General features: G+C 46.4%; 1 protein-coding gene across 3 annotated transcripts in view; it reads right to left on the reverse strand.

Moving 5' to 3' along the window:
- Window positions 1-261: 261 nt before the first annotated feature.
- Window positions 262-12,733, reverse strand: part of KSR1 (kinase suppressor of ras 1) — a 71,774-nt gene continuing 59,302 nt past the window's right edge. For 2 of the 3 annotated variants that reach the window (XM_048519538.1, XM_048519536.1), the window contains 6 exons: window positions 9,913-9,954; window positions 7,396-7,450; window positions 5,126-5,174; window positions 4,005-4,387; window positions 2,207-2,303; window positions 262-399 (listed from right to left, as the gene is read on the reverse strand). In XM_048519538.1, the coding sequence (XP_048375495.1) occupies window positions 262-399; window positions 2,207-2,303; window positions 4,005-4,387; window positions 5,126-5,174; window positions 7,396-7,450; window positions 9,913-9,954 (764 nt within the window). The remainder of the gene's footprint in view (window positions 400-2,206; window positions 2,304-4,004; window positions 4,388-5,125; window positions 5,175-7,395; window positions 7,451-9,912; window positions 9,955-12,733) is intronic. The other variant, XM_048519537.1, reaches the window with a different exon arrangement.

Genomic DNA, 12,733 nt, shown 5'->3' on the forward strand with positions numbered 1-12,733 from the left:
GTCTGGGAATCTACATTGTTTACTATTCTCTTGCTCTTGGCGGGAACTTCTCTCAAGCCCGTAAAAGCGGCTGCTTCTGTTGGGGGGGGGGGGGGGGTGTTAGTTCCTGCATTGTCTGTTACTGACTTAGAATGCCAGCTCAATAAAGAACTTGATACAGTTGCTTTTGACTGGACTTTACTGGTTCGTTACATTTATGACTCTGCAGCAGATGATGACACTGAAACCTGGAAAGGGCAGGAAGGGGAAGCCGAAGCCGACTCACCTTCCCTCCTGAACGACACCAGAAATCCCAAACAGTCCAAAATCTGTGATCACAACTTTGTTATTGTCGTAGAAAATATTCTTGGACTTCAGGTCTTTATGTACAATCCCTTTTGCGTGAAGGTACCCCATGCCCTGGAAAATAACGTTATTTAAGTCACAGTTTTTTTGGGATGATCTGCTTCCCCCATCTTTCCCACTCAACACCTTCCTTTTGCAGATCATATACTATGCCCCCCCAACCCCCATGGCTCACAGCCATTATTCCCATTTTATTGGTAAGGAAGGAAGGCTCCTCGAAAAGGCTCCCACAACTCATTGCAGTCGTAGTGCAATGGAATCCAAGATGGCAGCCACTGTTAGATCAACTAGCACTGGGCAAATATAGTAGCTAAAACCAGCAAAAATCGGGGGGGGGGGGGGGAGAGATATGGAATTCCAGAATCACCAATTAAGAACATGCCTCTTTGGCAGACATTCTTGTAGGAACACACAAGCTGCATCAGAGCAGCAGTGACATACTGGTTAAGAGCAGGTGTACTCTAATCTGGAGAAACTGGGTTTGATTCCTCGCTCTGCCACTTGAGCTGTGGAGGCTTATCTGGGGAATTCAGATTAGTCTGCACACTCCAACACAGGCCCAGCTGGGTGACCTTGGGCTAGTCACAGTTCTTCTGAGCTCTCTCAGCCCAACCCACCTCACAGGGCGTTTGTGGGGGGGGGGAGGAAAAGGAGATTGTAAGCCCCTTTGAGTGTCCTTATAGGAGAGAAAGGGGGGATATAAATACAACTCTTCTTCTTCATCATCTACCCGTGGCTTGTGGCAGAGCATCAATTTTTCAGGAAGGTCCCATGATCAATCTCCATAATTTCCAGTCAAAATACCTAAAGAGATGCCATTTGGAGGGGGAGGGGGATATATTTTTGGTCTCATTGGATGACAAGATCCAGAGTAGTGAATAAACTACAGGAAACAAGGTTTTGTCTCAATCTGAGGAAGAATTTCCTGGCTGTGAGATGAGTTCAACAACGGAATAGTGTATCTTGTGAGGTGACGGATTCTTGAGCATCAATTAGATATTGCTTGTTGGGTATATTTCAACTTGTTCCTGTGATGGAAGATCTAGATGACCCTGGGGGGTCCCTTCCAACTCTGAGATTAATAAACTGAATGGTAGTAGATGATGCCAAAGATCTCTGCAGAGCTGCTACCAATCTGAGTGGGCAAGAGTGCCCTTGATGGACCAAGGGTCTGTTCCAGTCTCAGGCGGTTCCCTGGGTGCTCGTGTGAGAGGGTCTTTGTCCTGCTACTTTGAATTCAAAGTGGAGGCACCTATAGAGGTAGGCTGCTATCATTTCAGTCTCCCCCACCTCCCATTTCAGACACCCCCCTCCCATTTCAGATGGGGGGGATGTCACCTTGCCTGGGGGGGGGGAGATGCCAAGAATCCCACAATTCTCATACTGCAACAGCTGCACACTAGGCTGAATGTCAAGAAGAACCAGAAAACTTTGCAGAAATGGAATGACAAATCTTGCACACCAGGAATTGTGGATTGGTGCGCGCGCGCGCGCACGCACACACGCACGCACGCAGTCTACAAACACGTGATTTGGACTGTGGCATGACTGGAGAAGGACCTGACTGTTACTCAGGATCCTGGACTCTGACATGTGTGAACTGTCCCATTACTAGAGCTGCTTTGACACGTCGTATCAGAGTTTCCACAGCTCGTGCGGCAACAAACCGTTCCATCAAAAATAATCCAAGAGCTTCATCAAAGATGCAAAACAGCCTCTCTCAGCCTCCTGAATGAGGACATGGAATGGGTTCACCAGGTCAGGGTGGCAGGAGATTTGCCTCCCGTAATGGAAAAAATATCCCCCTTGTCTGGCACAAAGGAGGCTGGGTCTGAGATGCCACCAGATCAGTCGTTCTCACCTTGATGATCTCCTGGGCGATCTGCCTTGTCTTGTTAATATCCAAAGATACTTTGGGGTCCCTTACAAAGGAGTGCAGCGTCCTTCCTTTGCAGAAGCTAAAACAGATAAGAAGACAAGCAATCATTAAGGCAAGAAAGATAAAGTCTGCCCTTTGAACTTAATTCAGACATCTCCATTAGGTCTTAGAGACTGCAGTGGGCTGAAATAATCTCTGAAATGCGCCATGGCTCAAGATGTGCGATGCTGCCACCAGCATCTGGAGACCTTTGCCTGGAAAGCTATTAGAAGAGCAGAAATATAGAACTTGAGGCTCCTTGTTTCCCAATAGTTCACCCAAAGAGGAAGAGAGACTATTTTCTGCACTGCTCTGCCAACTGGGCAACTACTACACTTCACATACATCTTCCTGGGTAGGTTTTGCTACTTCTTTCCTTCTAAGGTAATTGTACTGGTGGTTCCTTTTGAGGAACTGGCCGCTGATAGTGGTGCCCCCCCCTAGTTTGGCTCTCGTTTGGCCCTGACATCTGGGCCATTTGTCATCTAACGAGACCATCAAGCCTCCCTTTTGGGAGGGAGGGAATCTTAAAATTAGGATATTGGACACCATTCATATTTTCATCCTCTTGATGTTCACTGTTTAATTGTTAGAATTACTTTCTGGTTTTATTGCTGCCTTTTAATGTTTTAATTATTTTATATCGTTACTTCTATCTGCTGTACACCGCCCAGAGCCCTTCGGGGATGGGGCGGTATAGAAGCCTCAAAAATAAATAAATAAATAAATTTCCTGTCTATTTCAATTTTAGGTGGCAGGAAAAAACACAAAAGTAATCCCCCAAAAAGCTGGACCCTGGGTACCCCCCAGCAAGTTTCTCATCCATTATGCTTTGAAAGTAGGCATCAAAGAGCATAGAAAATGTCTGAGGACATCTTAGCAATGAGAGGCAGGAACAAATAGGATTTTTTTCCTGCAGCCCCTGACTGTCAGCATCATAACATCTCGAGGAAAAAAATCTACATGGAGATGTATTGCAGTGTGCATCGCCTTATACAGTTTGCAGAATTCATCTTTTCTTGGGTCAGGAGCAAAGGAACAACCCTGACATACATTTTTGGATTTTTGTAAGTAATTCCATTTGTGCAGGGAAACCCAGCCTACTATATTGCAGCGCTTACCAACCCTATATATAGGAGAGCCGACATGCTGGCTAGATTTAACATTATGCCATCCCCGCTCCATAGAGGAAGACTCAAGGGTCTACCAAACGATAAGAGGCTTTGCCCCTGCAGTCCAGGGCAGTTGGATTCCATTGCGCACATTCTCCTCCACTGCCCACTTTACCAGAATCCAAGATCCAGCTTATTATTACAAATCATTGACTCTATGAAAACCCTGTCAGAGCTTGATAAAGTAAATATGCTCTTAAACTGTAATGACCTGGACCTGGACTGTTGTCTCGCAGTGGCAAAGTTTCTGGCTGAGGTTTGCGAACTGAACTTATGATCCAGTGTGAAGTTTTATCTAGTAATTTTAACTGTATTTATATTGTATGTTCTGTACGCCAATAAAGGCTTATTGAAAAATTGTAAGTCATGCACACACAACTCTGGTATATTTCCCCCAAGGTTGGAGCGTCTAGTTCCCACTATTCTAAGAGCTACTGAAAGGCAATTTTAAATGGTTGAATATGTTAAGAAAGCTTTGAGAGGCCAAGCCTAAAAAAAAAAGAGAGAGAGAGAAGACAAGATTTTGGGATGAGTTGAAAATTAGATCTGCGTGTAATTAAGGTCCTTACCTTGTAATAATTGCCAGGTGAGGGGGGTTCATGCAGGCCCCCATGAAAAGCACCACGTTCTCGTGTCTGGTCTGCCTGTAATTCATGACCTCCTTCTTGAAGAGTTTCAGGTGGTCCTGATTGTTCCCATCGATTTCCAGCAACCGGATGGCCACCTCCCCGTGCCACCTCCCCCGGTACACTTTGCCCCAGCGCCCCTGGCCAATGGGGTCGCCCAGTTCAATCTGCTCAAATGGGATATCCCACTCCTGCAAATAGACGCTCGTCTGGCTGGCCTTGCGGGAGATCATCCCTCGCCACCGAGTTGGCCCACTCCGCAGGTCATCAATTTCATCTTCATCATCTTCGGCCTCTAATTTGTTTGGCTCTTGGTCTTCTGCTTGCTGGGAAAAGGAACAGGCAACAAGATGGAGGAGCAACCCTCAAATCCTGGGTCTCCAGTCAAACACACCCAGTTTCTCCATCTTGCCTATATCTATTTACTGCATTTCTATCTTGCCTTTCATCCAATGCAGAACTCAATGTGGCATCCACAAAATCCCCAGGAGGTGTCCCATTTGGACACTGGCCAGCCCCAGCCCAACTGAGGGGGCTGCATCAGGCACCCTCCCCTTACCACACATCCTAGAACCCTGGCGGCGAGCCTTTGGCACTCCAGATGTTATGGACTATAATTCCCATCAGCCCCTGCCAGCATGGCCAATTGGTCATGCTGGCAGGGGCTGATGGGAATTGTAGTCCATAACATCTGGAGTGCCAAAGGTTCGCCACCACTGCCCTAGAACCCTTGAGAGATCCTTCCCACCTACAGACCCCCCCCCCCACTCTCTCATCTTTTGTACAACACTTTCTTCAAGGAACTTATCTATTTACTTCATGTCCAGTCCACCTTTCTCACGGAGAACTCTAGATGGATTACAAAACGAAATTCCTTCAAAGAACGCAGAGTGGCTTATATCATATTTTCATAAGAATCCTTGGAGGCAGAACTGCCTGAGAGTAAAGGGCCCAAGGACTTAATGCTTTTGGGGGGGCTTATATTACCTTGCAGAGTACTGTGTTCAGAGACAAGACAAAGTGATACCTCACCCTTATTAGGACAAAACCAAGAGAAAACTCACCTCTGTGTCACGTTCTTTAACTCTGTCCATCTCTGGATGTTCATTGACCCTGTTTGAGAAAGGAGAGGGGACAGTGAGATGCGATTGCAAGGAGGCCACCATGAGCCAAGCATAGGATACACCCGGGGGGGGGGGGGGTTTGCATGTTCTGCTTGGCAGCGTGCTTGTGACCTCTTCTGTAGAAACCTAATACCAAGGTGAATGGACCCTTCGAATCCAAGGGTTTGGTCCAGCCACCTGGAATCCTCCCTACAACTTCCTTTGCAGAAGTTCCCCTGAACATATTTTATTTTTATTTATTAGCTTTTATAGGTCACCTCTATCCCCCCGGCTGGGCTCGGAGGCGGCTCGACAACACCTGCTAGCTGTTTCCAACAGCAAATTGGTGACAACATGTAAAATGTACCACCCCTATTAAAACTCAAAGCAGCAATTAATAATAACAACAAATAAATAAATTAAAACAGCAAGATTGTGTAAAACACATATACACATATACACACAGGCTTCCTCGATCTAAACGCTGGGCCAAAGAAAAAAAGAAGGAAGGAAGGAGGAGGAGATAGGCAGGGCCCACAGGTGGAATTAGGGCCCAACCAAGATGGTCCCGCCACAGGCAGCTTTGATTTCTGAAGTTTTCAAATCGGGGGCGGTGGAACCGCGGCCGGCCCCTCCAAAAGCCCGGTGGAATAGCTCTGTCTTACAGGCCCTGCGGAACTCACCAAGGTCCCGCAGGGCCTGGACAGCTGGAGGTAGAGCATTCCACCAGGCAGGGGCCAGAGCCGTAAACATATGGCTGAAAGTGTTGCATAGCAGTTTGAGTGTCAGTCAAAGATCTGGGAGGCCAAGGTATGAGTTCCTCCCAGGGTGGCTGTGAGAATAAAATGAAGGAGATGATAATGATGTAACCTATTTTGGCTCCCCACCATTGTGGAGAAAGGCGGATAAAGTATGTATGCACATATATGCGCATGTGTGTATAAATAAACACGTACCCAGTATTTATTTATGTGATGTGGCAGCCCAGAAAGCCAATGTGATTTTGGGCTGTATCAATAGGAGTATAGTGTCAAGATCGATATTGACAAGCTGGAACGGGTCCAGAGGAGGGCAACCAAAATGGTAAAAGGTCTGGAGTCCATGGCCTACGAAGAGAGGTTTAGGGAGCTGAGGATGTTTAGTCTGGAGAAGTGAAGGTTAAGCTGGGGCATGATAGCTGTGTTTAAATATTTGAAGGGATGTCATGTCAAAGAGGGAGCAAGCTTGTTTTCTGCTACCTCAGAGACTAGGACACGGAGTAATGGATTCAAGGTGCAGGAAAAGAGATTCCACCTAAACATTACGAAGAATTTCCTGACCGTCAGGACTGTTCGACAGTGGAATTCACTGCCTCGGAGGGTGGTGGAGTCTCCTTCTTTGGAGATTTTTAAACAGAGGCTGGATGAACATATGTCAGGAGTGCTTTGATTGTACGTTCCTGCATTGCAGAGGGTTGGACTTGATGGCCCTTGGGGTCTCTTCCAACTCTATGGCCCTTTCCGCTCGGTGATGGAAACGGACCTCCACAGGCATAAATTATGCCAGTGGAGGCTTGAGGACTGCTCGCACAGCAGCCCCACAGATCCTCCACACTGGAGAGGCGACTCCGCATGGAGGGCTGCAGGGGCCCGCCCACGCTGCCCTCCGACCTCCAGGGGTCGGTGGGAAGACGCCACTTTTCAATGAGCGAGGTTTAAAGCAGCAGCTTCACACCACTCCTGTGCAAACTCTTCCCCAGGGACGGTGTTTTTGCCGTCCCTGGGGTGCTGTATTCCACCTGTGCGGAACGGGCCTATGATTCTATTTAGATTCATATGTTGCCTCTCCAAAGACCTGCTTGAGATGCAGCACATATGGAACACATTTTTATCCTCCCTTTTCTTCATTTACTTGAGGGCTTCTTCACTATCTTATCCCCAGTGAGATCAGGATGTGTGAACATGAAATAGATTCCAAGTCATCAAAAGAGTTTCCTAGTAGAGTAGGGATTTGAACCCAGCCCCCCCCCCCCCTCTCCACACCATCCTGGCTCTGCTTCTTCATCTCGCCCTCCAATTGCACGGTCTCTCCAGCTGGCAACCCAATTTGGGGGGGCTTCCAAGTCACCACTGGATTACTGCAGGAACCAAGAATTTTGGCCTGCAGTCTTGATAATACCCCAAAGTCATTGTTTTGACATAGTTTTTCTTTCTCAGTTCCATCCTGATTATTAGAAACATACAAAAACTTACTTAGCGTTTTCCGTAGATTCGGGCGGTTGTGCTACTTGCGAGGGATTGGGGATTTCTGTGGAAAAACACAAAAGAGACGAAATGCATATTTTAGTACTCCTCCCCTTCAGTGATAATAAAATGAGAACCCCAGTAACATTCATGAAGATGCACTTAGACAAGAAGCAACAAGTATATTTGGAAGAATTAACCAATACAGCCCTCTTGGGATTATGCCACTTTGGAGGTGAGGAGTCATCTAATGCTTCCTGCAGATAGAAAATCAGACTAAAACCCTCTTGGTTCTCACTTGCTAGCATGATTGGCTCTCTTTTTAAATGCAAGGGATGCCATAAAGCATGCAATTCCCTATTAAAAGCGACAACGTCTAGTGTATAAAGGAACTAAGAAGACCCAGGAAGGGCAAACAAGTGGTCAGCTAGAGAGGGCTGAAAGGTTAGAGACCCCTCTGTCCCTTTGGGCAACCTCATCTGTCCTTTGACTGATCCTCTCAGGGCCAATTTCCTCCCTCTTGGAAATTCAGCCCCCCCTTCTTCCCTAGCTAGCAAAGTAGCCACAGGCTATCTTTGTCAACTTTCCCATCTGAAATAGAGTTCCCTAATAAACATTTACCTTTATCTTTTAATCAGTGAGGCTGCTGCTTCTCTGAACAATTGCGAACATGCCCCACCCTGCAGCAATACTGCCCCATGAAGCTTGCTTTACTTTCTGAACATGTAGGTCAACTCTTCGATGACTGGAAAGGGTTCATTTCTGTGACAACCCTGACTTTCTCTTTTTTCCTAGAGCTCCTTAATACGTCATACAATTTATGCCTCGACACTTGCAATTCCAGTGCATGCAGATGTGACTAACAAAACATGTACTCCTTGGGTAAAAAATTTCAAAATTTCCACTTCTGTGGTTCAGCAGATGTTTCAACTCCTTTGGGACAAATTCTGGAAGGGTCACCTTTTTTGCTGCAGCTAAGTATGCACACAAAAGTGAGTTTTGAGAACTGCCAAGAGGGTTGGATTTATAGTAGCAGAAGCTCTGGGGTATTAATGAGTAAAATACTTCTGAGATGAGAGCTGACAGTGAAAAAAGGAAGAAAATTTGAGCTTTCAGACAAAAGAGAGATGTAAGATTCTGGCGGGGAAATACAGCCTCCCCCTGAGCATTCTGGCAAAAACCCAATTCCCTTTCTGGCCCTCTTTTATATTCGTCTTTCCTGTTTTCTACCACTCCCTTCTAAAATTAATTATAATCATTTGTTCCTTCCTCATTCCGCCATTCGCATAGATCAGCAAGGCCTCCACGCTTTGCAATCCATTGAAATCATACATCATCCTATAAGGCTGCCTGATACCATTAGTCCACATGGTTCTTTATGCTGACTGCTAGGGGCTCTCTCACTTCCCTAAGATCCTTTAACTGAAGATGCTGGGATGTTTGACTCTTGGAAGATATACATGCAAGCCATACCCTCTGCCACTACGCTATTTCCCCTCTGTTTTTACCCATTTCTTCTCTGTTGTAAATGTGTGCTATGGTTAAGTATTGCAGCTAAGTTTATCTCATGAGCTCCACAGGCAGAAAATCTTACAAGCTTTGCTACATGGACAATGTTCCGGGACTAAAATATGGGAAACTTAGGTACCATGAATTCTGTCACTACAGGCAGGGACTCAAATGATTCACAATATCATTCCTCCATCAATATACTAATTCTGAAGTGTGTTCCCTGCCTGCACATACAGAAATCCACAGACAGGGGAAACACGCACCCACAACAGACTTTTTTTTGCAGACTTACAGGACCCACTAAGTCTGCAGAAAAATCTGAAACTATAAAAACTATAAAAAGGGGAACTTAAAAAGCATTTATAAAAGCATCTATGTATGCACCAACAACACTCTTTCAAAATGGCGATGGCTGCTGCCTTATTCTAGTCTATCACTCTAACCACTTCACCACACTTTCCACACCTACCAGCTCTTTTGGCCAAATGGGGTTTGACAACCCCCTTGAGTTTTAGTCCCAGGAAGTCAGAGTCAAGAAGTTTATGCAACCCCTGGTATCCTGCTGGGGGCGGTGAGTGGGCTGTGTTTGGTTTGGAAGATCACCAACCAAGCAGAACCAGCAAGATGAAAAATCAAGTTTGGATACTTGTTTGGTGAAACAGGGAGAGTTTTGGAAAGGATGGTATTTAAGGGTGGGCTTTCCTGACTCCATCTTCGCTGGTGTTTCAATAGCTGATCACCCTTTTGGAGAGAGCTTTCAGGGTTTACACTGTGAGTTCGTTAGAGAATGGTTTTATTGTTTTGGAGGTGGAAAATTATTCAGTGGATACAGTTATTTTTGACAGCACTGAAACACAATAGACGCTGAATCCACATAGTACAGGAAGCAAAATAAAAGTGTGATTGGTTTATACAAGCAGGAGCATAGTTCTGGTGCAACATGCAGAAAAGGGAGGTAGGGGAGGAAGGAGAACATATCAACAGAAACAGCACCTGCAAGTTAGAAGAACTCACCTGGAAAGATAAATTGTTGTCTGTGCTGAATGTAGTAGGATGCTTTTTTTAAAACGAAAGAGGACAGCAAAAGAAAAAAAATAATCACAAGAGATTAGCACGTGAGAAGATTATGCCAGCCACCCTCTAAACCAAGCAAATTAATTCCAAATCATTGTTAGTAAGTTATCATCAAGCAACCCAGAAGAAGCTGGATCCACATGTACAGGCACGTTCACAAAACACATTTGATCGTCTTCATATGGAAAAAAGGCAGGAAAGAAATCATTTTTTGGTCAGCCAAATAAACCTCATACTATTTCCCACCAACTTGCCTTCTCTTTCTGGCCTCTGGCTTTTAACTGGCTGCCTCAAAAGCCAACAGTAAAACCGAGTCTGTCCACCCATTCCCCGTCTCAAACACACACTTGGTTGAAAATAGTAAACGCTGTTCTTTTCGTTTGAGTACGAAGAGGCCGCCCTGACACGTTTGGCATTCCTCTTCCGCTCGTACTAGGAGGCAGGAACTAGATTGCTCTTCCAACAGGGCGGTGGGTGCCCACTCTCTTCAGTTCAGAGGCTTCCACCGCTCCTAAAGGGACGACTCCATGTATCTGAAGCCTTTCTCCATCCTAACCTTCTGAAACAACTTGGCCAAGAGAACAAAACTTAAGCCTTAACAGAAAGAAGTACTACTGTAGGAATCAGTGCTAATTTCACAAACTAACTTCCCTGTGGGCACCACGAGAGACAAAATGTCCCAAAAAGGCTTGGGTGGGTCCAGGATAAGAACATAAGAACATAAGAACTAGCCTGCTGGATCAGACCAGAGTCCATCTAGTCCAGCTCTCTGCTACTCGCAGTGGCCCACCAGGTGCCTTTGGGAGCTCACGTGCAGGATGTGAAAGCAAGGGCCTTCTCATTCTCCCACAAAAGGAACCTTCATGGCAAGTCCAATGTTCTGTTTTCATTTGAGATGAGGAGGACATCTGGGCTCATTTGGGATGTTTCAAAGCCAGACATCCCATGGGAAGGTCCTGACTGCCAACCATAAACACAGCCCTGCTCACACCACCTCCTGCAGCACCCTTTGGCTGAAGATTGTATCCACCTTGTAATGCCTGACAAATGCTGACTTGGATACCCAAGTTGCTGCCTTGCCTGCGTCTTCTACTGCAGCACTTGTAAGGAAGGCTGCCGTGGCAGAGGCACTTCTGGCAGAATGCACCATGGTTCCTTCAGGTGGAACAAGGCCTTGCGATGAGTTGGCGATTAATACGCACTCTTTCAGCCACCTGCTAAGAGTAGCTCTTTTTGCCCGGCACTAGTGAGTGACAAGCTGCAAACCAGCCTCGGATCCTGGGTTGGTCCAGTTCTTCTGATGTTCATGCGTAAGGCCCTGCACAGACTGAGCGGATGTAGTTTTTTCCCCTCCTAGATGTGATAGACCAGGACAGAAGAAGAAGAAGAAAAGAAGGAGAGTTTGGATTTATATCCCCCCTTTCTCTCCTGCAGGAGACTCAAAGGGGCTGACAATCTCCTTGCCCTTCCGCCCTCACAACAAACACCCTGTGAGGTAGGTGGGGCTGAGAGAGCTCTGAAGAACTGTGACTAGCCCAAGGTCACCCAGCTGGTGTGTGTGGGAGTGCACAGGCTAATCTGAATTCCCCAGATGAGCCTCCACAGCTCAGGCGGCAGAGCGGAGAATCAAACCTGGTTCCTCCAGATTAGATACACGAGCTCTTAACCTCCTACGCCGCTGCGTAGGAGAATAATTCCTGAGTCTTGTGAGAGACTGAATTCCTGTGAAGCGCAAACGTAGAATCTGGAAGGGACTAAGCGTCTTCGACGTGTTTATGGAAGAGGCGCAGTCCCTTGGAGATAGGCAGAGCTCCCAGTTTAGATATTCTGACTGATGTTAACTGCCACCAGGAACGGCACTTCGAACGTCGGAAACCTGACAGGAACCTTTTGCAGTGGCTCAAATGGTGGTTTAGTCAGAACCCTAACCCTAACCCTGCAGAACTACATGAAGTTTCCACATCAGGAGCCTTGGAACTGCCAGTGGATTAGATGATGATGACACCTTAAGGAAACATTTAACTGTTGGATGTCTGAATCCAGGGGTGCAACATGTCTACGTATGTTTTTTGGTCAATGATCTAGAGACAATATCTGTGGTTGGCATTGCTTTCTCCTACACTACTTCACGTATCCCTTCCAAGTGTAGTCAAATGGATGTGACGTAGATGCTCTGAGTGCATTGTGTAAACCACCTGCTGAGAACAATTTTGAGCTAACAATACTGCCCTTCAATTTCCAGGTGATCAGATGCAACCATGGGGGAGGGGTCCGGGTGTTGGAAAGGGACTTACGTCAGCATGTTCAGAACCACTGGCAGTTTGCATAATGGCTGGGAGGACAGGGCTGTTAGAACCACAGCCATCTAATCCACCTGGGAGCCACACATATGACTTCCGCATTTTCCAGTTTGATTCTGCGTAGCATTTTGGGAATGACTGGAATTGGAGGGACGGCTCAAAGGAGCTCCATTGGCCAAGGGGCCATCAGGGCATGTACTTGTTCCACTTGAGAGCCCATGAATCGGGAGAAGAATCTCCCTACCTTGGCCAGGTCTCTTGCTGTAAACAGATCTTCTCATGGACAACTGAGATGACTCACAATCTGCTGAAATAGTTCTGGATAGAGTGCCAACTCTCCTGGATCTAGCTGGCTTCTGCATATGCAGTCCACCTGGACGCTTAATGAGTCTTGAATGTGTTCTGCTCTTATCAAGGCTATGTAGATTTTTGCACATGTCCTTATGCATGTTGCTTCCTGC

The sequence above is a fragment of the Sphaerodactylus townsendi genome, linkage group LG16, assembly GCF_021028975.2.
Source record: "Sphaerodactylus townsendi isolate TG3544 linkage group LG16, MPM_Stown_v2.3, whole genome shotgun sequence".
Classification (NCBI taxonomy): Eukaryota; Metazoa; Chordata; class Lepidosauria; order Squamata; family Sphaerodactylidae; genus Sphaerodactylus; species Sphaerodactylus townsendi.